The 27,742-nt window shown below is 42.4% G+C and overlaps 1 protein-coding gene across 4 annotated transcripts in view; it reads right to left on the bottom strand.

Moving 5' to 3' along the window:
* The window catches only part of LOC142565909 (M-phase inducer phosphatase 1-B-like), a gene marked incomplete in the record, with an annotated part of 181,791 nt that overhangs the window by 6,677 nt on the left and 147,372 nt on the right, over positions 1-27,742 (bottom strand). For all 4 annotated transcript variants that reach the window (XM_075676502.1, XM_075676501.1, XM_075676503.1 and 1 more), the window contains 6 exon segments: positions 21,492-21,609; positions 22,548-22,675; positions 23,219-23,317; positions 23,392-23,454; positions 23,529-23,566; positions 23,636-23,717. In XM_075676502.1, coding sequence (XP_075532617.1) covers positions 21,492-21,609; positions 22,548-22,675; positions 23,219-23,317; positions 23,392-23,454; positions 23,529-23,566; positions 23,636-23,717 — 528 coding nt within the window.

Here is a 27,742-nt window from a genome sequence, read left to right as displayed (position 1 = left end):
GGATCGGTCTCTTACCCGCACAGTCTGATTGATTTTCATTTAAATCAACACTCTCTCTGCCTCGACTGGCGGACAGCTCAACCGACTCTTGAACAGTGCAGCAGGCTTTACTCGAGCTATGCAACCCGCACTCTTGCGAACTGCCCTCTACTGCATTGCCCAGCTCACGCTGTGCATCAGCACACAGCCCTTCGGTATCGATCGCTGTCTCACGTGCACAGTCCGAATGATTAATAACTGAATCATCCCTATCTAGGCTACCTAGACTGGCGGAGAGCTGCACCGATTCCTGAACAATGCATTGGTCTTCTCTTGAGCTATGTAGCTCGCAATCCTGAGAACTACCCTCAACTGCATAGTCCAGCTGGCACTTCACTTCGGCACGCAGATCTGACCTGACATGGGTGCTCGCGTCTGTCGGGTCAACAGTACCCTTTTCTTCACTAGCAACCTCGCTAACATTACAAGCGACGCACACACGTGGTAACTGTGCCAATTTGTTCGCAGCTGGCCTAGCTGTCTCTACAGTCATCTGTTGGCACAGCACCTCGTTGCTCTCACTGCGGCCTTTAACGGCCTCTGTTGCCACTAAAGCATTGTTAGCAGCTAGCCTTTTCCCTTCACCTATGAATGTGCAGCCAATCTCACAGGCACTACTCTTCTCGTCGGATTTTGGTGAAAATCCGCTAGACACTTGCTCATTCTTGTGCTCTGTACTGCCTACAAAATTTTCAGACAGCCGTTGTCTCTGTGCCTTTAACTGCTCGAAATATTGTAGCTCTTTTAGCAATGCTGCCTTCTCTCTCTCTCGTACTTTTGCTCATGCTTACGTTCTTGATACTCACATTCTTGACGTTCACGCTGACGTTCTTGACGCTCACACCTAAGAGTAAGTTCTTGAAGCTCACGCTTCCATTCATTCTCGCGTTCTTGACGCTTACACTCGCTCTTACGTTCACGACGCTCACGTTCACAACGGTCACGCTTCCGTGGTTCTTGTATCACCTCCCAAGCAAGCTCAATGCTTTTATCATCATTGCCACTATCTTTAATCGCCTTTATGATAGCTGGCGTTTTCATCCGTTCGTCCGCCTCAACTCCAAAATCGTCGCACACCAACAACAAGTCTAACCTCGTCAACCTTCTAAGATCCATGGCAGCTGCCCCGACTGGTGGTTAGAACTGTTTTCCTTAATTAATTTGTGCAAACACACAATGCAACAAATTCCCGATTCCCAGAACTATCAAAATGAACACACAACATTTGAGTCTGGCGAATCAAAAGGAAAAAAACCAAGCGTTCACTTACGGTTGCAGCGCCCTGCCACCTGGTTCATTGGCCCGCTGTTCCCGGTTCCTCAGGACCCCCTGGGTCGAAGGCTCGCTCTTCTTCGCTACTCCCAGTTTCATAGGACCTCTTTCGACGAAGGCTCTCTCTTCTTCGCTCTTCCCAGTTCCTCGCGACTCCTTTGGACGAAGGCTCTTTTTCGCTGTTCCGGGTTCCTCAGGATTTCTCTCGACGAAGGTTGATCCGTAGCGCTGCCACTAGTTGTTGCATTTGGAGGCGATCCCACCGCTAGCCACCAGTTGTAAGAGTTGAGGAGGACTTCGAGATGAAAACTTGGGAGGTTTATTTACATTATTTACAGTTAGAGTCAATTAATAGTCTTAAAGTCATTACGGACCGGCAGAAACTCGGACGCTGCGGCCCGCGGCAAGAAGCTCGAAAGAAGAAATGAATCAAGGAATGCTCTAGGAATGCTCTCTTGCTCCCGGTCTGTGCCTTTTAAGCCCTTCGGTGTCTCGAAGACACGTCACGTTCGGCCAATGGGAGAGCCCGCTCAGGTGACGCCATTTTCGGCCAATCGGCGAGCCCGCTCGGGTGTCGTCATTTTCGGCCAATGGTAGGCACCCGTGCGATGGAGTCACACCCGGCAAAGAGAGTCGTTGCTTGGTCCCCCTGTGGTCTTGCCTTGCCGACTTGCAATGCGCCATCACAATAGGGGGATGGGGGGGGCGCCGCCGCCAGGTTTTCATGGTGCATTACAGCAGTCTTGCTTCGGGACTCACTTTACCGGCAACAGTACAGGCTCTCGCTTCACTTTCGGGAAGAGTCAAGCAGTGAATAGCTCCACCGGTGGCACACGAAGTGGGGGCCGCCAACTTGTTTGCACGTGCCGCGTCTCAGGAATGTGGTATCCGTGCTTCTGCGCTCCTTAATTAGCTGTGGTGCAATTCGATGTGGTCTGGGAAACTCGAAGTAGGCTCAGGAAACGGTCCCGTATCTAACACTCTGTTTAATAATAAGTGGTCGGCATAACTGACAATTTCTTTATAAATAATACGATCATCTGCGACGAGCTTAATGTCACATTCAATGTTAGCAGCAATGTCGTTAATAAAGATTTAAAAAAAATGGGTCCAATACTGACCCTTGGGGAACACCGGAGGTGACAGCTACAGACCTGGAAGGGGTGCTATCTACAATAATGTACTGTGTTCGATGCGATAAGAAGTAAGAAGTTTTTTATCCATGCAGTAATTTGACCATCCCCGATTGTAGCCTCTAGTTTTGCAACTAATTTTATATGGCTTACACAATCAAATGCTTTACTGAAGTCGAGGAGGATCATGCCTGTCTGCCTTCGGTTGTTTAGGTTGAGTGCAAGGTCGTGCACCACTTCGGTTAGTTGTGTGATCGTTGAGAGGCCATTTCTAAAGTCGCGTTGTTGAGGTATTAATATATGTTCTTGCTCGAGAAATATAGAGATGTGTTTGAAGATAATATGTTCCAATATTTTACAAGGTGTGCTGATAAGTGAGATTGGCCTGAAGTTAGAAGGTTCGTTGCTGTCACCGGATTGTACCGCACTGACAAGAAACACAAATTAAAGTCCATTAGCACTCTTTTTGAATGCTGGCAAAGCAAAATTTGCAAAATCATCTCTTGTAAGCAAAAAAAGGAAGAAAAAAAATTTGACATATGAATGGCTCTGCATTGGCACCATGGCTTGCATCAGACTTGTACACATTACAGAAAGAAGTGAACGGTTACAATTACTTCATTAAAAAATGTATTTCATTAGAGTAACTAATTGCTTCTTTACAAAAGTGGTTGAGCAATTACTGAAATGTAATAGATTGCTCCTATGTTACTTTCCTCCCAACAAATATAGTAAATAAAACAAGTTGCCCTGGTTCTTTCAGTAAGCCTTCTGCAGCGTTTCACATCTTGCTTTTTAACTCAAAGAAGAATGGCGTGAATGAAAAGGGACAAGACAGAAAACACAGATGAGCACAGACTAGCAACAAGGTTTACTTAGAAAAACACGCAAAATATATACCCTGGCATAAACACGTGTCGCACCTTAAAGATTAGTGGTTAAATAATCAATTTCTAGTTCGTGCAGACTCACTGATGGCCTCGCCACGCACATGTGAGTGGACTTATGAATAAAGAAAATTTCAGCAATCTCCCTTCATACCCTCTCTTTGTGCTTGACAGCACCTGTTTCTTTTAGCAATGGTTTGCACTTACATTCTTTGCAATGTAGCACAGATTAGATGATGGCTGCCTTTTCAAGGAAGCTCTGCGGTCCATTAATCAAAATTCAATATTTTCAAAATTTTTGTCAGTCAACTATCTGCGTTTTTGCTTAAGGACATTAGCAGCGACACTGAACTTGCAAGATGGGTGCGCTAGAGGGAAAGGTGGTGCTGTAAAGTACAAACACCTTGCGCACAAGGTTGTGGTTACCTAATACCTGATTTTTGCGCCTCGGTTCTCTAAAAGCACAGCACTTCATACAATCTTAAACAAATGTACACCCTTTGGGTCGTACCTTGCCACACAACAATAATTGTCATCTGTCTTGCTTGCGTTTCCTTTCTCGAAAGCGCTGGGCTTGCTACTTTTCTGTCGCGAATGCTCCGTCATGCTGATAATGCACATGCCGTTCTTGACTTGGAAGTACCGGCTCACAGCGTTAAAGAAAGGAAGTGCGGACAAGACAGATGACGATTATTGTGTGGCAAGATATGTCCCAAAGGGTGTAATTTTGTTTAAGAGTGTAGTTGCTTGGGCTTGAAGAAGGTGCTCTTGATATAGCAAATAAAATGTTGGAAAAAAATCATGATCCACAGACGATTTCCTGGCATCAACATCCAAAGTGGCCATTGCTATCAAGCCATAGCAGCGCCGGCTCAATTCGTCGGCCACCACCTGGTGGAGTGTTAAGATGGGCAAACAAATATTGAAAGACCGGGTTTGCCAGTTTCAACATGCACATCCACGAGACTGCTGCGTGGCACAACCATGGGCGTTGTGCAGTGGTTCCTGCGAAATTTCAGTTTCAGTTTATTATTCTTTAAATACAATTAATGGGTAAAAGACAATATACAGACAAGGGTCCCAAAGTCAAACACTGCAATGGGACCCTCGGTTAATAATAACAATGGAGAGACGTATGAAAAATGAGCAAGCTAAGTAAAAGAAAAACACTATCGCAAAAAATACAACACAGAAAAAATAAATGAGCGAAAACAATTGTTAGTATACAAGACTATAAAGCATAAAAAGCTGTCAGTACATACAAATGGCAAATGTAGTGTAATGAATGATGTAAACTTATTTATACATGTAAAAAAGATTAAGGGTGAAGGACAAAAATTTAATGGTGTTGGGTATACAATTCCAGTTTTATAGCAGCGAATGATGTCATTTTTTCATAGTTGGAATGCAAACCTCGTATTATTATTACTGATGAGGTACCTGGAACCAATGAACTCGTATGAAAGCTGTATACTGTAAACTGTAAGCTGTTTAAGTAAGTAATTTATAAAACAATCATTAGATGATAGTTGAACAAATTCGTTACAAGGATGTTATTTTCACGAAGTAACAGAGCAGCACTCGTGAAAAACCCGCTGTTGGTGATAATGTGTATTGCTTGGTTTTGTAACTGCTGAACAGACGAGATACGACAGTGATATGTGTTTCCCAAGGAAACAATGCTGTAATTAATGTGACTGAATGAAAGCAAAGTATGTTGCTAATAATGCATCTGTGGAGAAATATGCTCTTGATTTGATTAATGCTCTAGTACCGAAAGTACACTTTTGCTTAATGAAGGCAACATGTTGAGGAAACTTTAGGTTAGAATCTAATTTGATGCTCAAAAATGATACACAGTCGGAGACGAGAATGTGATGACCATCTAGAGTTATCTCAGGCGAGCCAGGTAGTATTTTTTGGCTAGATCGAAAAATCATGAATTGAGTGTTGGTAGGCTTGAAAATTAAATGATTGGAAGAACACCATGCAACAATATGTTCAAGTTCATTGTTTAGTTTAAGGATTAAGGTTGTTAAAGATTTGTCATGCAACGAGATAGTAGTATCATCTGCGTATAGTACACAATGTGCAGATTTAAGACACGTGGGTAAATCATTAATATAAATGGAGAATAGTAAGGGACCTAATATGGAGCCTTGTGGTACACCTTAGTTAATAACTTTAGTATCAGAATGAGCAGCTCAAGAAAAAACTTCTCTATCATGCAGGTAACTTTTTACGAGTTTTAGTACTGGACCAGTAATTCCCAGGGTTAGCTTAATAAAAAGTATGTTATGATTAATTGTACCAGAAGCTTTAGCGAAAGCCAAAAATACCGAACCAACAAAGTTACCCGTATCAATCGAGTGACGAATGTAGTCGGTTAGGGATATTAAAGCTAAGTTAGTCGAACTGCCAGTGTGAAAACGAAATTGAGAAGACTACAAGAAATTACATTTTTTAACCCTTTCGCTGTCACGGCCGTACCGGTACGTCATTGCGTTTCCCCCCCCCCACAGTGTCACTGACGTACCGGTACGTTCTCTACCGTGCGTTCAAAATTTCGCGCCTGAGCGCAAAGCTGGCGCTCCTAAACTGGCCACGGCATCTGTTGACTCTTTCTACAAGTTCGTATTTTCGCCCCGACATGTGTTAATCCATGTACTGAAGAGTGCGGTGCGACTGCCACTCCCCACTTTCTCTTTGCTGAGTGGCGCGGTGGCTCCGCGTCTCTGGATCATGCGTCGCGCGCGTGTGGTTATGGGTTCAAGGGTTCTTCTGCCATCTTCGCTAGTTTGAAGGTTTTTATTTTTCTTCTGTTGGTGTGTCTGCTAAGCGCGTCAAGTTCAGGCGCACGTGCCGTTGCCTCTCCGAAAAGGGTGACTCGATTGCTGCTTTCGCTCTCTCGCCGCACCCTCGCTTCCGACTTGCAGCAGTAAACGTAAAGCCCTTCGAACTTTGTCTTAGCCTTTTTTCATCCCCCTCTGGCTTCTTGATCACACAACCTCCTATTTCTCTCCGTTGTGCGGGCGAGTAAAAGCGCATCCTCCCTGTGCGCGGTTACTTTCGGATGGCTGCGCGCGCGGGACCTTCGTCTGCTCTTTGGAGCGGTGGCTCTTCCAATTCAGAATGCGAGCCGAGCCCGAATTTGGACTTGGACAGCGTCGCACACGAGGAAGAGATGAGTTCCGCATCGTCAGATTCGGACGTTGAATGGATGTTATAGTCAGGCTGATGATGATGATGATGATGTTTACTAACAACATCTGCAGAGCACTGAAATGTGCATATTGCATTGACTATGTTATTTGTCTACCAATCATAATCAAAAATAAATTGCTATGTTCATTCCCTGTTATGCTCGTTCCCTGAAACCGAGCCGACACTGGGGGTGCGCGTCACGGCCAGAAAGATCCGACAGCGAAAGGGTTAAGTAAATATTTAGGCACTTACAAAATAACTTCTCAACAAATTTACTAATCGATGAGAGAACAGAAACAGGACGATAGTTAAAGACCTCCATTTTATCACCTTTTTCATGTCCAGGAATAACCTTAGCCCTTTTAAGTGAAGTGGGAAAAATTCCAGATTTAGTGCTCAAAAGTGCTCAAAGCTGCGTTGCCTGTAACTTCTAATTGGTTACTGAATAACGTAATTGAATTACAGTGAGCATTACTTACCAAAAATAGTAATCAATGAATTACAAAAGCTACAAGAAACAGTAATTTATTACAGGTAACACCCAGGTCAGGACCCCGAGTCCTGGGTAACACCCAGGACTCAGGTCACATGGGCAAATTTAGTGTTCCTTTGAACAAGTGCACTTCACCGCCCTAAGTCACTTTGGTGGCACGCTGCTCCGCAAGAAAGAAAAGAGCCTTTTGGAATTGATGGAAATGAGTGAATTAGTGGGTACAACATGTATTAGCTATTTTAAGCAATGTCTGCAAAACAATAGTGTACTATAGTTAAAAACAGCATTTAGAATAAATTTAGGTTTTGCATTAAGTATTTTTTTTTTAAATTTATTTCTAAAGCACTGCTATTGAGACCACACTTCATCGCAGCGAATTGAGTTCGCCAATTTAACTTGCTGGGAAGTGCACTCTACATTAGGTGTCGCCAAAATTTTCAATCTGACAGCCTGTGAATGACACTAATGGCGAAGTGCACTTACTTAAAGTGACACTAAAACTGCCCTTGTGACCCAGGTACAATTATTTGATATACTAATTGGTTACATACAAGTATGGCTTGCATGTGGTAGTAAAACAGTTAAGAGGGTGAGCACGATTGAGAGTATAAATGAACACGTAAGCACTTTTTGAGTGCTGTCCAATACTGAAACAAAATTCTGAGAAAGCACATTTTGGATGGCTTCTGAGATTCTGGCATTTGGATTTGCAACAAAGCACTGCCTAGCATTGCCCTGAGGTTGCTGCAACCTTCCAGGAATTCTAAAGAAAAATTCCAGTATAACCCATCTCATGGTGACTGTAGACATTCTTGCGATTAGCATTCACGCAACGCAGTGGCACACCATATTGCTGAAGACACCTTCATTTACAATCTTAGTATCCGATCTGAGATTTCCATTGCTTCGGCTTCGTTACCAATTGCACATATGAGGGGGTGTGTTTTTAGCTCGGCAGCTGATAAGCCCTCTTAGGTTGCATATCTTAACTGGATGAATTACAGGCTGCTACAAATAAGGAGTTAATGTTCAAAGACGGTTTAAGAGCAATCAGCTCACTATTAAAGTAAACAAAAGTGTGCAAGCTTTCATTCTAACAAAAAAATAGCAGATTATGACAATTTCCAAATAAGTCTGGATAATACCTATTTGGTTCATGTAAAGTCTTTTATGCATCTAGCCGTCACTTTTGAACCTAATATGAACTCGGGTGCTCACATGAACATTACATTGCCTCGTGAATCTCCTGCCACAAATGTTTTTTCAAATTCATCAAGCACAAGCAAAGTTGGACATAGTTATCGGACTGATCAGTGGCTTTCTCATTTCCACTAGCGCACTAGAAGCTACACAGGGAAGATGGCAAGGGGGTACAAGGGAGCAATGTGCCACTGGCCACACCGAAATGTTAAACACGAGATGGTTTGTGGCAGCAGCCTATGGCAGCCGCAGTATCTATGTAATGCTTTTCATCTCAGAAGTCATGCGCAGCAGACACAGCAACGTGCAACTGTCAAGTTTAGACCAGGAGTGCTAAGATGAAATGGTTTTTCTGTCTTTTTGAGATCGAATACATATATACCCATTTACCTCAAATGAGCAATAAGTATTAATAATATTTGGGGTTTTACGTGCCAAAACCACTTTCTGATTATGAGGCACGCCGTAGTGGAGGACTCCGGAAATTTTGACCACCTGGGGTTCTTTAACGTGCACCTAATTCTAAGCACACGGGTGTTTTCGCATTTCGCCCCCATCGAAATGTGGCCGCCGTGGCCGGGATACGATCCCGCGACCTCGTGCTCAGCAGCCCAACACCATAGCCACTGAGCAACCACGGCGGGTAGCAATAAGTATTGCTGAGAATGTTCTCGCGATCACAAAATCAGCCAATAGTTCATGAAATCAAATCAGCCAAACTAGCGCTCGTCCTGTATTCTTTCTCGTGTTTCGTTTTTATGTGCGCTGCCCAAGAATTAATTGTTGTGGGTTTAGCTACATTTGATGACGCTACTTGAGAAGCAAAAGGAACCAATTTTTCACTGCCTTTGACACAAGGTTGTAAATTCTATGCTGCATGCAGTGCAATATTTGGCTAACATGTTCATAGGAGTCATTAACAGATTGCCGACATGTTCTTACTTAGCTCAAAAAGTGTTTCTGGGCCCCCTTAAGATATTTTAAAAACATGGTAGTATACAATTCACAATAGAGTAATATGTACAGTGCTTGGCAATTGAAACGCGATACTCGAACAACATGGCAGCCGGTACTTTTTTTTGCACCACTGGCGAGTGCTGGTGACACTGAGATTATACATTTTTGTGTCACATGAAAGCGAGATCTTATTGATGCATCGTACCTGCATTCAACCTCCTCGGAGATCACCCAGCGATCACCGGTGGCGCGAGAAGCGCTGGCCGTCATGCTGTCTGAGTATAGTGCTTCAATCACTGAGCAATGTAAATTCTTTGTCGCCCTTGTCTGTTTGAGCATGTCCCACAAATGACTACTATGCATTTAAATGCATTCCTTGTGGGTGTATTTCTACCATTTCATGCAGAAAAGCCAAGGTATTTCGGTTTGATATAGGCAGGCTACAAAACATGGTGAGGCAAAAGATCTTGTTAATCAAGACATCAAGTCATGCTTGTGATGTACTCACATAGGGAATCACATGAGACTATCTTATCTAGTTGCAGTTGTAGCAAGTACACAGAAAAATCAAAACACAAGGCTTTATTAGGTGGACTGGCTACCCTAAGCTAAGCAAACGCATTTTTTCAATGTTCCAAGTATATGGGGTGATAATTCTTATGTTTTCCTGGAATTCTGAAAAATCGCATGTTGCAGATAACACAATTCTAGTCCTTGAGCTGGATTATTCAGAGAGGCAGACATTACTTGCACAAGAAATTGAAACACATATTCAACTAATTTTTAAAAATCCTCTAATTAACTTCTTAATTATTTCACAGCACAAAGTGCAATTTAAAAATTGCAGACAGTGAGTTTGGAAGGTGTATCCGCTTGAACTGAATTTCCAGAATGATACCAGTTTCGAGATATGCGCCATCAAACTCGCTGTAAAAATGCACTGTTCCACTTTTTTAACAAAACGCTCTGTTATGCACTGAAGCACAAAATCAGGTGGAATGCCCGTGCATTTCGTCCCACACATGAAGAAATAATATCTTGAAACTGGTGTCATCCTGGAGGTTCAGTTCAAGCGGATACGTCTTTTAAACTCACTGGGTGGAAAATAGTAAATTGCAATATTTGCCGTAAGGTAATAAATTAGGAATTTAATTAGTGACTTTTTGTTCATAAGTTGAACATGTGTTTCAATTTCTCTTGCTAGCAATGTCTGCCTCTTTGAATAATCCAGCTCAAGGATAAAAATTAGGCTATCTGCCACAGGTGATTTTGAAAATTCCAGAACACTTAAACGTGATCACCCCGTATACATCACAAGGTACCCCTAGATGGCCACCATATGAAGAAGACTGCGTGTAGCAAGGAAGCCTGAGCATGGGTGGAATGTACTGGAAAATGCTGACTGGGCATAGTGTATCTACCACTGTAAAGAACAGCAAAGAACACTTATTCTCCTCGTCTTACTGTTGTTCTGGAGGGCCTCAGTTGAATCTGGGAACCCACATGCCCACAATACGTCCGTGCATTTATACAAACACACATTTAATAAACATATACAGGGTGTTTCAGCTAACTTGTGCGAAGTCTTAAAACATCTATGTGTGCGTTACGAGAATGCAACCAACTTGGTATTGTTCACTGCTCTCTTGAGCAACTCAAAGTCTTTTTTACTATGAGTAGAACATTAATTAGCAATAACTAATTAACTTTGAAAGTATTGCATTAAACACAAAATCTTCAGCGGAGAAGTTGTAGCATCTATTGAGAAATATCCAAATAATTTTTCTGTGGAGATAAAAATTGGGTTAAACAAGATTTCTGCCAGAAGTTTGACCATTTGTAAAAATAATAATTGCAGGTGTTGCAAAACTAACGAAGGCTGCTCACCTTCTGCGAGTAAGTGGTCAAGATATAATATTAACATTATCTTGAGAATGAAACGTCGCTGTTCTCCAATCCCACATCAACGAAATTTGCTGGGACATAACCTCGCATATTACCTACTCGTGCAAGGCTGGCAGGCTCCAATATGTGCTCAAACACGATTGCCTTGCACTAAAAATGTGTAAAATACCACTAAATTACACTTGTTTGGGCGCTGCCATTTTTGTTTACAAAAACAGCCAAGCGCCGGGAGCGATCATCTGCACTAGAAACACATCATGGTCGCCATATTGTTTAGTGATCGCCCATTCAAAGCATCACTTATGTTGCTACCGACATGCGACGATGGTTTTTGCACACCTAGCGCAGTGCTTAATGTGCACCTTGGCAAGCGAAATGCAGGAAAAACTAGAAAATCCACGTTCCACCGACGTGGAATTGTTTATGATTCTTGAGATGGCGGTCGCAGCATGGAGTGCCATGCATCGGGCTGTGATTAAGTGACCGTCCGGGAATAGTCATCCCTTGCTTTAGGAATGCTGCTTTCAGTGCCATTCAACAGCCATGGCGTGTGGACTGAGCGGTCCTCCCCCTCCTCCCCCGGGCTTCCCCCCTTCCCCCGTCGTGCTATTGTGTACCGCCGACCAAAAGAACCCCCGGCGCTGGAAATCATTCTGGAATTCTGGGTTTTGTCTAGAATGTCCTTTTCATGCTCGAAAAGACGTTTCAGCGCGAACATTGTGAAATCGGGCTGGATTTCGCGGCAATGCCCATGTACCGGGAGTCCCATAACGCAAGGAGCCCCATCCGAGCACAAAGTTTCCACGGGCTTTTTAATGGTGAGCAGGCTTGTCGCGGCATCTCGTGGAGGCCGCGGAATCTATGGAGCGCATGGATTTCAATTCTGACACTTTATGGGTATAAAATTCTCATAAACTTTTGATGCAAAAGGTGCATTGAAATTTCCAAAGTCGTGCTTTAGATTTTCAATTCCGGAATTTTGTGGGTTTAATGTTGTCATAAATGTTTGAGGCCAAAGGTGCATTGACTTTACTAAAGTAGCACATCGGACCATACGACGAGACAAGCCAAATCAACACACTATCAGACAAGTTGACAAAGCACGCAGGAAGGTCCGATGAGACAAAGCGTCGTGGTGGTTCGTTTTTGCCATCATGTCATGGAAAATAATATTTTTTTTTTACCTGTGCCAAAGCAACCATGTCAAGATACTAAAGCCAGCAAAGGTAACTACATTCTTACTTATTTTTCTACTTTGACTTTTATTTGCGAGAACACTTGAGCCTCTTCATTTTTTTCTTTTTTTGTTCTCGTTACTCGTGGGCTGCCGGAGACCGCCAGAGCACATGCGTTTTTCTCGTGTTGCCCCGCCCATGATGCGGCGCACTTCGATGAGCGTTCGTTTTTCTCTGGCCGAGTGGATTTTCACCGGGCAATGTTTTCGACGCTTTCTGGCTAGCAGACGAAAAAAAGAAACAATGCATGGTCGCTCATCGTCTCCCCTGCGGGCAGGGTTAACAGATGGCTATTTCTCGCCAAATTGACTGCTTTTAGAAGCTCCTGGAGCTGAAAATCGTGTTTAGGGACTTGTCTACTTTATGGCTCCTTTTGGAGGTGGTAATTGGTATAGGTAGCAGCCGAATCGCACTCCCCCCGACGGCCCCCTCGAAGAGTCAGATCTTCAAGGCGACACTTTGTGTCTTGCAAGCTCCGGAAGCAAATTTAGGAGTTGAAAATATATCATAGCCACCACACATTCGGTGGGCCTCTACTTGTCATCCTGGGCTCCCCAGGACTGCTCGAGATGCATCATATGCAATGCTCATTGGCTGAAATCAAATATCGGGCGGTTCAGAACTGTCACTGACGGATAATTGAACAGGCCCAAGCAGCTCCCTCCGAGTAACAGGAATGAACCAATCTTATAGTCAATGCTTGTGCGTCCTTCGAAGGACGGAAGCAGTATCCTAATATCAAGTGGTGTCCTGATAGGTGGTGTCCTAATATCACCCTAGCGACGATTACCTCTATAGAGAATGCCGAAGACCATGGTTCTTCGAGTCAGAAACGACTGCAACAACCAAAAACACGTCATGGCAGCCATGACATTACAGGTGCCAATGTCTATCTGAATATGCAACTACGTGACAGGGAGCGGAGAATGTGTGTGACGTCGTAGAGTTTGCACGGGAACGTTTAAGATGACGTCATAGTGGCATAGAGTTAATACAACCATCTGTGCAAGGACCGCATTCAGCAAGTTTACTCTACTGAAACTGGTGATACCACTTCGGCTGTGAGAAAACACTGCAAGTGTGCGGCAGAAATTATCAAATGAACATCAGTTGGTCAGACATTACGGTATGTTAAGTTACAATACAATATTATGTGATAACTACTGTTTTGTTCTGCTATTTTTGTTTGTCATCAGCGCAGCAGGAAACTACAGGTCTTTCTTGCCTGTTCTTTATTTTCGCGTTAAAAATGGGCAAATGTTCGTTTGTCGCAACGTGGCTAGATGTTTAACTACCAATTAAAGCTTTTGCCGCAGTTGGCGACTTTTTGGCTACTTTTCTGAATTTTTCGGCTACTTTTTCTTCTGAAAACCTGGTAACCCTGCTGCGGGGACGCAACGGATTGCAACGCGTTCGGTTAAGTGCAACCTCTCTGGAAAATTTTGTCTCGCCGGTGCAGGATACCGAGCGGTATGTGTATGGTTCTTTGTGGACCAAGCGTCTCACGTTTCCTTCGATATTCTTTCGGTAGCTACATTAAGTGCCCAAAGCAGACATTCTATTGTGGCCAACATGCTTTCCTTTGCGTTTTTTCATTTCCGGACCCCGCCCGCAAAAGAAAAAAATACATTGTTGCGGGGCACAAATTGGCGCATACTGAAAGTTCGATTTTGTTACCACTTCATCTTTTGCAGAGAGTAATGGGCTACGGGACGCTTCAGTTGCCGGATACTCTTATTACATTATTGCGGCAGCAATTATATGGACACTCCAGGTGCATTACTGCCATTGCCATCGCCTTCATGTTCCATATAAAGTTCAAGGGCAATAACATTGTGGGCACGCGCCGTGTGTCGCATGTGTAAGTGAAAGCGTAGGTGGATGGGGGTGGTGGGGGGTGAGCCGATGATGGTGGCTCAGTATTGTGTGCTCAAGGGAGAAAAGCGGAGAGAAAGCGCGCCGCCTCATGCCGCGCGCGATAGATCAGGCGGAATGGAGGGAAGGGAGGCTGTGATCTCTGAATCTGTGGTTGCACAACATGTTTATTTGCCTTGTTTGGTGCATTATATACAGTGACTTTTTCTTAGGTACGTAGATTTATTGGAGGCTTATACATATATTTAAATATCTTGTTGCGATGTTTTGTGTATATGTGCATTGAACTTCGTTTCCTGTGACACTTTTTTGTCCTTTATCAAGCTGTATCTTCACATTTGAGTATTCCATTGTATCTTCGCATTTCTAATGCACGAGGCCGAGTCAAATTAAAGGGAGCCAACCCACCCTGCGCAATAATGGTTCGGTTCATTATCTGCAAGGAATGCACGTGGCACAGAGGCATCTCTTATTTACAAAAGTGACACGCAGGTGTGAGGATAAAGGTTCTATAATGCTCTCATACATTCGGTTGAATATGGTTGCGTGACATATTGGAAACTCCAAAAGTTGAACAGCGTGGTGCCGTGAAGTTTTTGACTGCTGAAGGTATTTCGTAAATAGAAATTAGTCGCTGTATGGCTGCCGTGTACATTGAACATCGCATTTTATTGGCCACTGTGAAGCGTTGGAGCAAACGGTTCAAAGGAGGACATGAAAGTTGCAAAGACGATCCAAGGCGGGACTAAAGCCAACGTGAAATCACCCCCAACACAATTGTAAAGGCTGGTTAGACGAGAACGGAGGACATGCATCAATGAATTGGCAGGGCATGTGAACATCAGTCATGGTTCGATTCACACCATAATTCACGAACATCTCGGTTATCGCCTCATGTGTGCAAATGAATGTCCAAGATTTTGAACCGCCGCCAGAAGACGGAGAGGTTCGGTGCTGCCTTGACTCATCTGATCCAGTATCACGATGAGGGCTAGAAATTTTTGTCTGCAATTGTGACTGGGGACGAATCATGGTGCCACTACCATGAGCCTGAAACACGACGGCAAAGCTTACAGTGGAAACATTTGAACTCACCAGCCCCGAAGAAAGAAAAGGCCGTTATTTTTGCCAGAAAGGTGTTGTTCACTTTTGTTTCGATCGTCAGAGGCCGTTATTGATTGAATTTACTAAACCTGGAGAGGCTGTCAATCGTTTCTAATATTGCGAAACGCCGGATCGGCTGCGTATCACAATCAAGAACAAATGACGTGGAAAATTGATGAATGGCGTCATCTTGCTTGACGACAATGGCTGTCCCCACGTCACTGATGTTGTTAATTCAAAACTGGCAAAGTTCAAGTGGGAAACGTTGCAACATCCGCCATATAGTCCAGACCTGTCGCCTTGCTACTTCCACATTTTGGGGCAACTGAAGAAACAGTTCAAGGGAACCAGATTCGTGTTGGACGATGACGTGGAAAAGTCAGTTACCGACTTTTTGAAGCAGCAACCCAATGAGTTTTATGAGACTGGAATCACGCAACTTATTGGTCAGTGGGACATATGTTTAAATGCTCATGGAGACTACAGTACTTTTAAATAAGGTACCCTGTTTGTCATATATTCGCATTGGCTCACTTTCATTTGACTCACCGTCGTATATTTTGCAGAATGGCTTTTTATATGTACTCTCTGTTGCCACTATAACATTGGTGCAATTACAATAGACGACCCTTGACAGCATTGGTGACAATACATTTGAACAAAGACAGCGTTATTAAGATCTTTCTCTGGCCGTTGCATATGTACAAGAATGTAAACAAGGTTCTTGAATGACAAAGTTTCCTTAAAATATTTGTCCTCAACTTGTCCATTTGATAGCCTTTACATTTTGCATATCAGCGGCATGCACTGCTTTGCTGGTTTCAAACTGATATAGTTCTGAAGTTCATGTGTTGTTTTCTTTACTTATAGAATAGAGAGAAAACATGGAAGCATCGATATCAGTTATTTCGGGCACAATTTTTGAGACATACGAGTATATTCTTTTATGAAAAAAATACATACATATTTTACGTGTGTTGAGATTGCGTAGCGTTCAAGAATTCGTTCGCAGCACCTTTGGCTATGGCAATGCGGTTATTATTTATGTATTTGATTCTTTGAAAAGTTCTAAAAGAAGGAGGCCGAGCTGGAACGTGAGCCCCCCTGAATGAAATTTCTGGCTACGCCACTCTCTGTGATAAGAGGCTGCTTACCCAATTACGTTACGTTCAAAGAAGAGTGGCTGATTCGTCTGGTTGGTATTCCATTAATTTTGTTGCAAGAGCATATACTGGGAACCAGTAAAACAGGATGATAACAGTCAAGGACGAAAGGCTCGACAGGTCCAGGATGAACACAGGAATGTTTCCAACGCATATGATAATGTACGTCAACATTGGATTGTAAGATAAGGAAAAGCATCACACCTGCTGCAAAGCATACTTGTGTGCAGCACTTTTTTTTTCCTTTATTAAAGAAGTGGTGAGAAGAAATTAACAAAGGATTACCAAACCATTATAGTATGTACCATATAGTATGATCTCCACAACAATTTGTGGAGATCAGCTTGTCATATTTGCAAGCAGCTCTCATTGCCATTACAATTCCTGTCATTGGCTTCAATAAAGCAGGGGACTATTGCTTGTGTTAAATTGTAAAATTTACCAAAAACTCCTGTACTTCAGGCTGAGAGACAACAAAACACCTATTGCTCCCCAGTTTTTGTCTGTAAAATTAACGCCCAATTTTTACCCCACAAATTTAAAAAATAGAAAACCCAGAGACGAAGCACCCTGGACGCAGATAAAAAGCACTTTCCAACCTTGAAGCTCTGTCAGTGTTTTTTGCTGGTGACCAATGGTATAAAGTGTGAGTGGGTTTTGGCGGTATAGGGTGATGCACTGGAGACAACAGGAGTAGCCATTGCCTCTCACTTTTGCTTGTATCCGATTCAGGTGTTAGGTATGCATGCAGGATCAAGTCTTTGTTGCTAGCATGCAGTGATAAAGGCCGCTTTTGAAGTAAAGGCCGGATTTGAGATAAAGCTTGGTCCCCAGCTGAAATGTCAAAATAAATTTGTTGCATTTTTTAACATGGACTTAAATACTGATACAGCTGCCAGGAATGCTTATCTTTCAACTTACTCACTTGAACAATAGGATGCATAAAATAATTTTTTTATTAATTAGTCCTACATGTTTTGGCCAGGGTTCAACCATCACTATACAGGGAGTAAATTTTTTAAATTTTGCCTGACGAGTGCGTCTCGACGACGCGTTGACGAGAGAAGGCGATTACATAATTAGTTATTAGTTAATTAACTTCTCAAGTATCCTGAAAGAAAGCCCATAAACACAAAATGTGCCGCACCACTAGTCGTGCGGCAGTCATGCGGCACTTTTCGCGGGCTTCTTTCAGGCGTGAAAAAATCTTATGTAACATGTATAGAGCAACAGAGAGATGGATCTGGAATTTTTCATGATGGCTTACAATTTTCTAATTGTCAATTTTGTGCTGATTATAATATTTGAGAAGTCAATTAATAATCAATTATGTAATTAGGCAAAATACAAAAATAGGCTCACTTGCTCCAAGCGACAGCAAACATTAGCTTTAGTTCTGTCCAGCTACATGGTACTCACATATGTTTAAATTCTGGCACAAGTTATGCAAGTCACTCTGTGTATAATATAGAGACATGCTATTTCAGCAATTCAGTTATAATAGAAGAAAAAAGGTCAGTTTTCAAAGAGACATAGCAAAAAAAAAAAAAAAGGCACAGTGAAAACTACAATCAGGAATTTTAAGTCTGCAGCTTCATCATATGGAAGCACCATAGATTAGGCATAGGCAATAACTAAAGCACGAAAAGTGGGCATGCGCTAGTTGCACCCATAAGTTTTTGAGATCAGCACAAAAATATAAGCAACTGTATCTTCTGGTCAGAGATAATGTGCATAATATGATTAAAGGATATACCATGTGTTCCAGCTACCACAGGCAAAGCTGTTTAAAAAGATGGGCAACAAGATACAACGCTGGAACCAACAGTCATTTTTTTTTAGCAGTTGCCTTATGCACACTGGTGAATTTTTTTATTACCATTTATTAGCTAATTAGCCAAATGAATTGCTTAAATTTATAATTACGTGCATAATAGACAATATGCAGAAGTCCATGAGCAGGCTTTCCCACACACCAAACTTTCCCTAACCAAGATGGCTATGTTCTGGCTAGTAGCATATATTAAAGCTGAGATGCAGGTTTTAAAACCTTGAACAGTGCAGGGAACAGATGGTGGCAGGAATGACGTCACTGATCCACATGCTGATACTTCGATTATGATTCTAGTGCGAGGTTCGCCATCTTGGTTGCGCCAAAGAAGGTGTATGGAGAAGCACACATGCAGGTTTTGCACATCATCTATTGTATAAGCTGGAATGTCAAATTGTGCATTACATTTGAAAATATCATAATCGACAGTTTCTAGCTTGCTAAATTTCTCACATTTAATTTTTCTGCCTTTTGAACTGGCTCTCAAAAGCGGTTTCAAATAATCAGCACTACTCAATGGCTGACTGAGCAACCGAAAAAAAGTGATAAAGCAATGGCATAGCTATTGGCTACTACTACAAACAAGCAAGCATTTGTGTCACGCTTTTCTACAGAGCATTCCGCACTGGCTTAGGGTGGCAAAAAGCAATATGACAGAAGCGAAACAAAAAGTGAGTTGCGGCTGCTTGCTAGTAGAAGCAGCCAACTGCTATGCCATTGCCTTGTCACTTTTTCACACTTACCAAGGCAGACGTTAAGTAGTTTTGATTTCTCAAAATTCCTTTTGAGAGCGCTGTGGTTGTGCAGGCCTGCCTTCACTTCGCATTCTTTTTCACGATATGCACCCGACATTGGAATGGAGAAAAAATAGCTGGGGAAAATTTAGTGAGCTGGAAACTGTTTAAGATGTTTTTGAATGTGATGCTCAGTTTGACATTCTAGCTTATGCGATTATGCAAGAAATTATGAGTTTAGCCAATTAATTTTGTTTAATTAGCTAAGTAATGATAACACAAAAGTTTACCAATGTGCACAAGGCAACTACTAAAAGAACACCGTAAGTCTCATCGTTGTGTGTTGTACAACTTTTTTTTAAACAGCTTGACCCGCCTTAGCTGGGACACAGTATGCAGACCTTACTGTCGCAACTCATATGCGACTACTTGGCAATGCTTTTCGTGACAATTTTCTACAATGTACTGAGTCATTAGAGTAGGTCCTTCTGATCATTAATTGACACATCTAAGTGCTCCACGTAAAGCGTGCAATTTCTTATAAGGTTTTAAAAATGTACATCGCTGCTGATCGCAGCACACTGCTCAGCTGAATGTTCAGCCGCCCCTAGTCATTTGACGTCATTCCCCCAATTGATGTCAGTAGGGCGACCTATCTGATTGGCTGCCCAGGGTGCGTCATCGATAATTTTTCCAACTTTATGGTGAACAGATGCTGTTCATAATAGTTGGAATGTGAGTTAATTTGTTTCTATAAGAAGAAAGTAACAGAAAGAGAATGCACAAGAACAATTTCTCCGTACACTTAAGCACTTCCGGCACACAACAAGTGTCGTCTGCTCGTGTTACAATGTGCTTCGTTTTGACGAGAGCTCCGTGGTCAGTGTCGGTCTCAGTCTTTTCGCGAGCACCATGATTCGCCTGTGTTGCATTGTGGGCTGCAAACGTAGCGAATGGTAATGTCAAGCTGCGACATCGTGTCTCTCTGCAAGGCAGCAGACGAGCGGAGTGGCTCCAGCGCATCGGACTGTTGCTATCCGATCGGCGTCAGGATTTGCATGTTTGCGGCCGTCACTTTACACCGGAGGATTACTACCACAATAGCGTTTCGCAAGTCCGGTATTCGGGTAAATGCAAGCGCAAGGGGACAGGGCCTGGCCGTTTGACCATGCCATTTCACGGGATGAGCAGAAGCAAACGTGAATGGTCTGCATGGTGCAGCCACCTGGTGGCACAGAGCTCATCCAAACACAGTAGCAGTAACAAAATGTATTCTTCTTTTCTGCTGGTGTAAACATTTCGCAGGATCACAATCAATAACATGTTTTTGTAAATGTTTTACACTTGGTTAGAGCAATATTAGCTTTTTAATATTTGGGGTTTTACGTGCCAAAACCACTTTCTGATTATGAGGCACGCCGTAGTGGAGGACTCCGGAAATTTTGACCACCTGGGGTTCTTTAACGTGCGTCTAAATCTAAGCACACGGGTGTTTTCGCATTTCACCCCCATCGAAATGAGGCCGCCGTGGCTGGGATTCGATCCCGCGACCTCGTGCTCAGCAGCCCAACACCATAGCCACTGAGCAACCACGGCGGGTATTAGCTTTTTGTGGCTGGACAGTGTAGACCGATCAGGCTGCTCATGTATGTCTACGCTAAAGTTCCTTTATCAGTTTGAGTTTATGCCTCCACACTTCCGTCGAAATGCCCAGCTCGCCTGCGGTTACCGGAATACCAAAATGTTCGCCGCTGTGACAGAATGCTTGCAATGCATGCTGCTTCGATAGATCTTGCTTGGGGTCGACTGCCAAGCAGGTGGCGGAGAGATTGGAGAGGCTTCGCGTGCGCGCTCCTAGAGAACCGGAAGTAGACGACACGATGTGCCATCATGACACAGAGCCAGTGAAGGCAGATCTTAGCCCCGATCACTCGGCAAACGAGTTGAGGAGAAAATGCATGGCTATGGAGGAGGGTAATTTGTAATCGTCCGTAACTCTCTTAATATGAGATGCACCACACAAATTGTGGTGCGAATGATTAACTTTAGCTGTACCCTATGCGTCTACAAAATTTTACCGAACCGTTTCAGGGGCCCTTTAAGTTTACTGTTAGCAGACACCATGATTTCAAGTTTTGGATCACAACGCCACTCCAGCGATGCTTCCTGTACACGGTAACACTCAACTACACACACACAAAAAAAACCCAGCTGTCATAACATGCCATGCAAATTACCACATAGTGTGTGTACAAGTAGCATTTCCCTCACACCCAACATGTCAACTAGCTTACAATAATAGGTAATTTCCTATAACAATAAGAGCTAGCATGGAAAAGCTGCAGTGTACAAGAATCCTTGTGAGAAGTATTTGTAGACTCTTGAACTAGTAGATAATCCAGCAACATAAAAATTTTGAAGCAAAAATCATTCAGTAAATGTACTACTGCAATGCCCACCTGGAATTCCTCATAGAATGCCTTGTAGCCACCTTCAAGAACATATATTTCAGGATGCTTCAAGGCAGGATACTGGTTAAAGTGGATTTGCCTGTCCCTTTCACGCAGTAAGCGTGAGCTGCATTGCAGGAAGAGAAAAGCAATCAATTTCAAGAGCCTGCTTTGTGGAGGCTCTGTCACACGGTTGCTTTCAAACATGCTTGGTTCATGCAATTTAAATACTGCTACATGGTCATTTACAACTGGTATGAAATAAACGAGCAACAACTACGGAAGGAAGATGAGAAAGGAAAGGGCATCTTAGAAGTAACGACTCCGCAGTAGAAACAGGAACAGAAGGCAGGGCCCACTATAGAAAAATATAACTCAACGAAACTTACTGCTGGGCTAGCTGGTACATGATAACTGGTGTTAAATAGGTGTGCAAAACCCATGGAAGGAAGACGAGAAAGAAAAGGGCATCTTTTTTCCACACTGTTGCACATGTTTTTCACACCAGTTATTATGTACCAATTAGCCCAGCAGAAAAAGTCATTTCCAAGCATGCTTGACTTTGACACTGCTATAGTATGCACCATGCTGATTATGTTCAAAAAGCTAAAAGCAGACAGTTTTCTATGAGGACAAACTACCTGTGTAGCAGATGCATGAAGCTCATCTGCAACACACCAGATGAGTAGTTATGACATGCAGCATACTTGAGCTGCTTTAAAACAGTGACTACATTTTGGCTGGACAAAAATTCCCAAAGCAAAGCAGGGGCCTGTAACCAAGCAAGCAGTTAGTAGTTCTGCTCACTCTGCCTCCGATTGATAACTGTTACTTATATAATAACGTATATATGGTAATAAATAGTTATTTCCAAGGGAATGGAAGAAAATAAGGTAACAAAAATCAATGGCTCTGCAATCCATGGTTATCACACTTACAAAAATAATTAGAGTATTTTAATTCACAAGCTTATGGAAACTTCATGTTGCAAAGATAGTTCAAAAGTGCAGGTAAATACAACAGCTTATTGCGCTTTATATCAGAGATAAATTGGAGTATGCTCACAGCTTTGGGCCACGTTCTGAGGAAAATTCACAGTGAAAGACCAATACTCGACGTGAATCAGAAGTTGATGTGGCTTTCTCCAGGAACTCTGACATCAGGTGCTCTGAGCGGTAAACATTTATGGCACCCTGGAAAACCAGACATTCATGAAGCAAATGCAGTGTACCCTGAAAAGCAGTGTACCCTGAATACAAAGCAGAAGAGCAAAACAGAACTTCATTATCTCTTTTTCTTATGTTTAAAAAAATTTAGGAGCGAATTTGGTGGTAAGACAGAAATGGGAACAAGACTTGGCCTTATCTTGCCAATTCATTCTATACTAGAACCTAAATTGACAGATACTTAACTGACACTTTCATAATAAGCAACTAGTTAGGACAAATGTAATGTAGAAATAGAAACAAATGTTAGCTAATCACTATTTTTGTAGAAACCTCTAAACCTATGTTCCCACCCACAATGTAGCACTAAACCTTGTGCATAGAAAATGATTATGAAGAAAGTTCCTTCACTCTTACATTTGTGCCGAATCAATAATCTTGATAAGAAATAGAAGCACAGCAAATTCTGCAACAAATTTAACTGCATCTTAACCAAAAATGAATTATTCAAGTCAGCCAGGCTGTTTCCCAGGCTAGAACACCGACATACTACCACTGAATTATACTCACCTTTATGTGCCCTCCGTTGTACTCAAAAGGGTACCGGCAGTCAATTACTGTGACCTCGTCCACAACAGAGACATACTTTCCTTGCAAGAGATCAGCAAGCTGCATGGGAAAAGTGTTATGTAACAATTACAGTTAGTGTCTATAGAAAGCATGACAGTGCACAGCTTGCTTACAGTGGATGGCAGTATCATCTTGAGATCATGATGCTTTCCCTTCACCAAAGGCAAGGCATAAGGCTAAAAAGAGAAAATGTGCATTAATATCTGGACTAACCTTTTAACCTTAGATAAAAACCCGAAAGAAACCATACCTTTGTAAAATCTCCAATGAGATCAGGAAAGTCGGCAGCTGGAAAATAAAGATATAAACAGTTATATTAGTTTATTTGCACTTGGTACACAATTCGAGTTCTCTTACATTTCTGTAATGCACTCTTGATAGAGGCATCAGTGTCGGAGAGGGACCTGGTGAAGTTGATCACCTTTAAGGAACAGCTGGGCTGCAACAAGAGGAGGCAGCTCAGGATACAAAAGTCTCCAAAAACATCTAAGCACTAACACTATTGCAAACTTTTCTGTTCATGTGCTCAGAGCAAGAACACTTCCCAGGGAACATCAGAAATTTATTGGCCAACCATTTTTCTTACTCAGAATTTCGTTCACCAGAGATGGAAAGTGTCCAGATAAGCCTTTTCTGTGGTGCAGGTGTCATATGGCTCCTCATTGTGTCTTGCTACTACCGAGACTGCAGTTATCGAAGTTACCGAGATTTGCAGTTATCAAATTAATCAGGCTCACTAAACAAGTTTGTGGGTGAATGACTCTTGCTGACTACCTTATTTGCATGATTCTACTGTGCCCAGATTGTAACGCACAGTTATATTACTGTCAAAATATATAAAAAAAAATAACTTGGTGCCAATTCTACCGCACACATCAAGTAATGAAGCCCAAGTCGACGCGTACCAAGTTGAAACAATTTTATGGAACATACAAAGGCACACAGACACACAGTACACAGCTGAACTTAAGCAGCTATTCGCTATTGGAGTTCGATGACACCTCCTTTTCGCTGTTTACCGACCACAGAAAGTAATATTCAGTTCCATCTAATGCATTAGAAATGCCACACGTACAGCAAACCGGAAAATTACGAGCACAAACCAAGGGGGGGGGGGGGGGGGGGAAGCACACACGTTTGATGGCAGGTGTGGCTAGCTACCTTGCATGGAGCTTTATTTTATTGTTATTATTTTATTTATTACTTTTTTTAAAAAGAAATCATCAGTTTCACTTTTGATTTTGAGTAGAGATAGTTATGCAAATTTGAAAGCACTTTTTATCCAAGAAAAGGTGTGCTTTAGAATCATGCAAACACAGTAATTAGTAAAGAATAGTATTAAAGAATATAGGATGCAGGTTCTAGAAGTTATCTGCAAGAAAACTGTTTTGTGGCAGCAGCTAAACGATAGAAAGTTTAAGCATGTCTGGTTTTGGGGTAAATGCAAGCAGACTGGGTGTTTTATCGGATTAGCGGACGTGCAAATGTGAATGTCCTGCACAGTGCAGCCACCGGGTGGCACAGAGCTCGTTCAGGCAAACACATAGCTAATATTGCAGTAACCAAGTGTATTCTACTTCGCTGCTGGTGTAAATGTTCGGCAGTGGCGTAATCGTGTTGCCGCCAAAAATTTACAACAGCAGCAAAGTAAAATACAGTTGGTTACTGCACTATTAGCTGGCTATGTCTGGTTGAGCTCTGTGCAAATTGGTGGCTACACCATGCAGACCGCTCACTTCACTTCTTACCTTAAGGACCCCTCCAGGGGGTATTACACATAAAGGGTGGATATACAGAAAAATTTAACAATGGTAACCACATGTTAATTGCCACTAGCTTTCTGCATTTCTTAAAAATAAAGATTCTGAGATATATATATATATATATATATATATATATATATATATATATATATATATATATATTGCAGAACAGTTAATTTGTTAAATTTCAAAAAATTTTTGTCAGGCAGGCGATAGTGGTAACGCTGTGGGAGAAAGGTTGTTCCAACCGGATGCTGCAAATGGAAAAAAGAAGACAGATAATGTAGCAGTGCAGCTGCGTGGCTGCACTGCTACATGGATATGGCCTGAGCGATGAGATATGCAGGCTGGTGAGGTGATGCAGGATGGTGCTGGTGCTGCGATGGTGCTGGGATGATGCTGGTGGGGTGATGCAGATATGCAGGATGGTGGGGTGGTGGGGTCACACGTGCTGTAATAAAACTCATGGAACAGGGCTAGTCTGACAATGCAGCGACGGAGTGTGAGAGTGAATAGACATGAGTCTTCTTTTAAAACTTTAAGCATTCAGGTGCTTGACGTAAATGATGTTTTAGAAAGCCAAATGTTTTATTATCATACACTACTATGTTAGTGACGTGTGCACTACATTAGATCATGTGACGAAAGTTACTCCTAAGTACTTTTATGTCCTAAGTATAATAATGTTACAGACTAAGTCAGGAAAAGATAAGGGGTCACGATGACACGAAAAAGGTACTGATTTACATTTAGTGGGAATAAGTTTCATAAGCCACTGCCTCATGGCACTTAACTGGCTCATGTTTATGCCTCCACCCCTCTGGTAAAATGCCCAGGCTGCCTGTGTTTACTGGAATACTGGACAAGCTAAAACTCTCAAATGACTCCTGTTAGCAATGTAGCTGAAAGATTAAATGCTAAAATTTGAGAGAGAGAGAGAGAGAGAGAGAGAGAGAGCGAGAGAGAGCTTTTTAGACAAAACTATTTTTGAACATGCACATAAGTGTATGCTCCATGTCTCCAGTGCTAGAACCACTGCTTGACTGAAACTTGCTGGCAAAATCACTGACAGCACTCTGTGATGATGGCTGGATTACTAATCATTTCTTTGGACTAATTTTTCACAATTACTTAGCATATTTACACTGCTGTTTTTGATGCTGGTTTGACATACTATTGTAACATATAAAGCTTTTGCAGGAGCACGTAGCACGATTTTCCTTTCGCACAGTTTGCCACAAATGGTGCAGGTGTACCGTGAACAGGACAGAGGCACGTCACAGAAAACATAGTAGGGCATGTCGAGTGTTCCATGCTACACATTGTATGCACACATATCATATAAGGCTAGGTCATAACTTCTTAAGTGCTAATTTCTGCCTATTGAAAATCTTGTTTCATCACATTTCTTGCATGTTCAAAATCATTAAATGCACACTGCATCAGAACAGATGAATTTTCTATTCTTCAAGGAGCATTGTCAAATTTACAAAAATGTGGACTCCATGTGTGAATATTGAAGGGCTCCCTCAGCAGGTACGTCCATTTTAAACAGACAAGCGCAGTATGTGGACAATCGTATGTGGACAATCGTATGTGGACAATCATGTCCAGAAAGTATTACAGCAATGCGCACCCATGAAAACAAGCTAAATTTTAAATCAATAGTCACGCACCTTCCCTCTCGAACAAAATCTGCTCCCAACCAGAGAGTTAAGGCCACACACAAATGCCTCTATGTAAAACACACTGCCAGCTACATCACACACCGTGACACGTGACTTTGGTTAAGCATATAATGCGTAAGTGGCAATGCCACTGCTGTAAAGGCGCTGCACAGCAAAAAAAGAGAAGAAAAAAAGAGGCAGGGATTGACGCATGAACATGGTACGGTCCCTTGGCTTTAGCATGGGACAAGGCGGGGAAGAAACACTGCTTGCGGACACTAGTCGAGGCAAAGGGAGAGAGTGTCTCTGTTGGCAGTGATGCTCTCCTACTGGCAGCAGGGTAACAGGACTGTTAATTTTTTCGATTTCCTCTGATAATCAACAGACTTCAAATATTGTTTTGGTAAATGCTCCTCTGATGACATTTTACAACTTCCAGCATATAATGAAAATTTGCAATGGGGCCTGGTGAGGGGCACTATAAGAGAAGCATCAGATGCAAGAAAATCAACAATTTCATGTCTGGCATACTTGGAAAGCACTCATCTGGACCCTTGAGAAACGTGAATGATGTAAAACAGTCTCAGAAGCAATGAAAGAAGTGAGCCCACCGCATGATGACATACTAGCACCGAGAGCAAACACTTAGACATCTACGTTCGAACTCTCTTCAAATAGAACACTTTGCCTGTCTTATCCAAATTTACAGCAAACATCCAATTAGAAATGGCTCAAGATGCATGCGAGACAATTATTTTCATCTGCAATTTTACTTCTGATGTGCTACCTTAGTGAGTGCAATTGTACACACAGTGCCTTAGCAGGGTAAGATGCCATCTGTGGACAAGATATGAGAGGAAACATCATAGTAGAGTTATGCACAACTTCTATGCACAGTAAATCTTGTTTACGAAGTGCCGCATATAACAGCGTTTCTCTGGCATTGAAGAAACGCTGCAGCAACCACTTGTAACGATGCATGCTTTGTGGTTTGTCCCTATGGTATGTGGCATTGAAGAAGGACCTTGTGCAAG

This window comes from Dermacentor variabilis, unplaced genomic scaffold, assembly GCF_050947875.1.
Source record: "Dermacentor variabilis isolate Ectoservices unplaced genomic scaffold, ASM5094787v1 scaffold_12, whole genome shotgun sequence".
In the NCBI taxonomy this organism is placed as follows: Eukaryota; Metazoa; Arthropoda; class Arachnida; order Ixodida; family Ixodidae; genus Dermacentor; species Dermacentor variabilis.
This window is presented reverse-complemented; position numbering and strand designations above follow the sequence as displayed.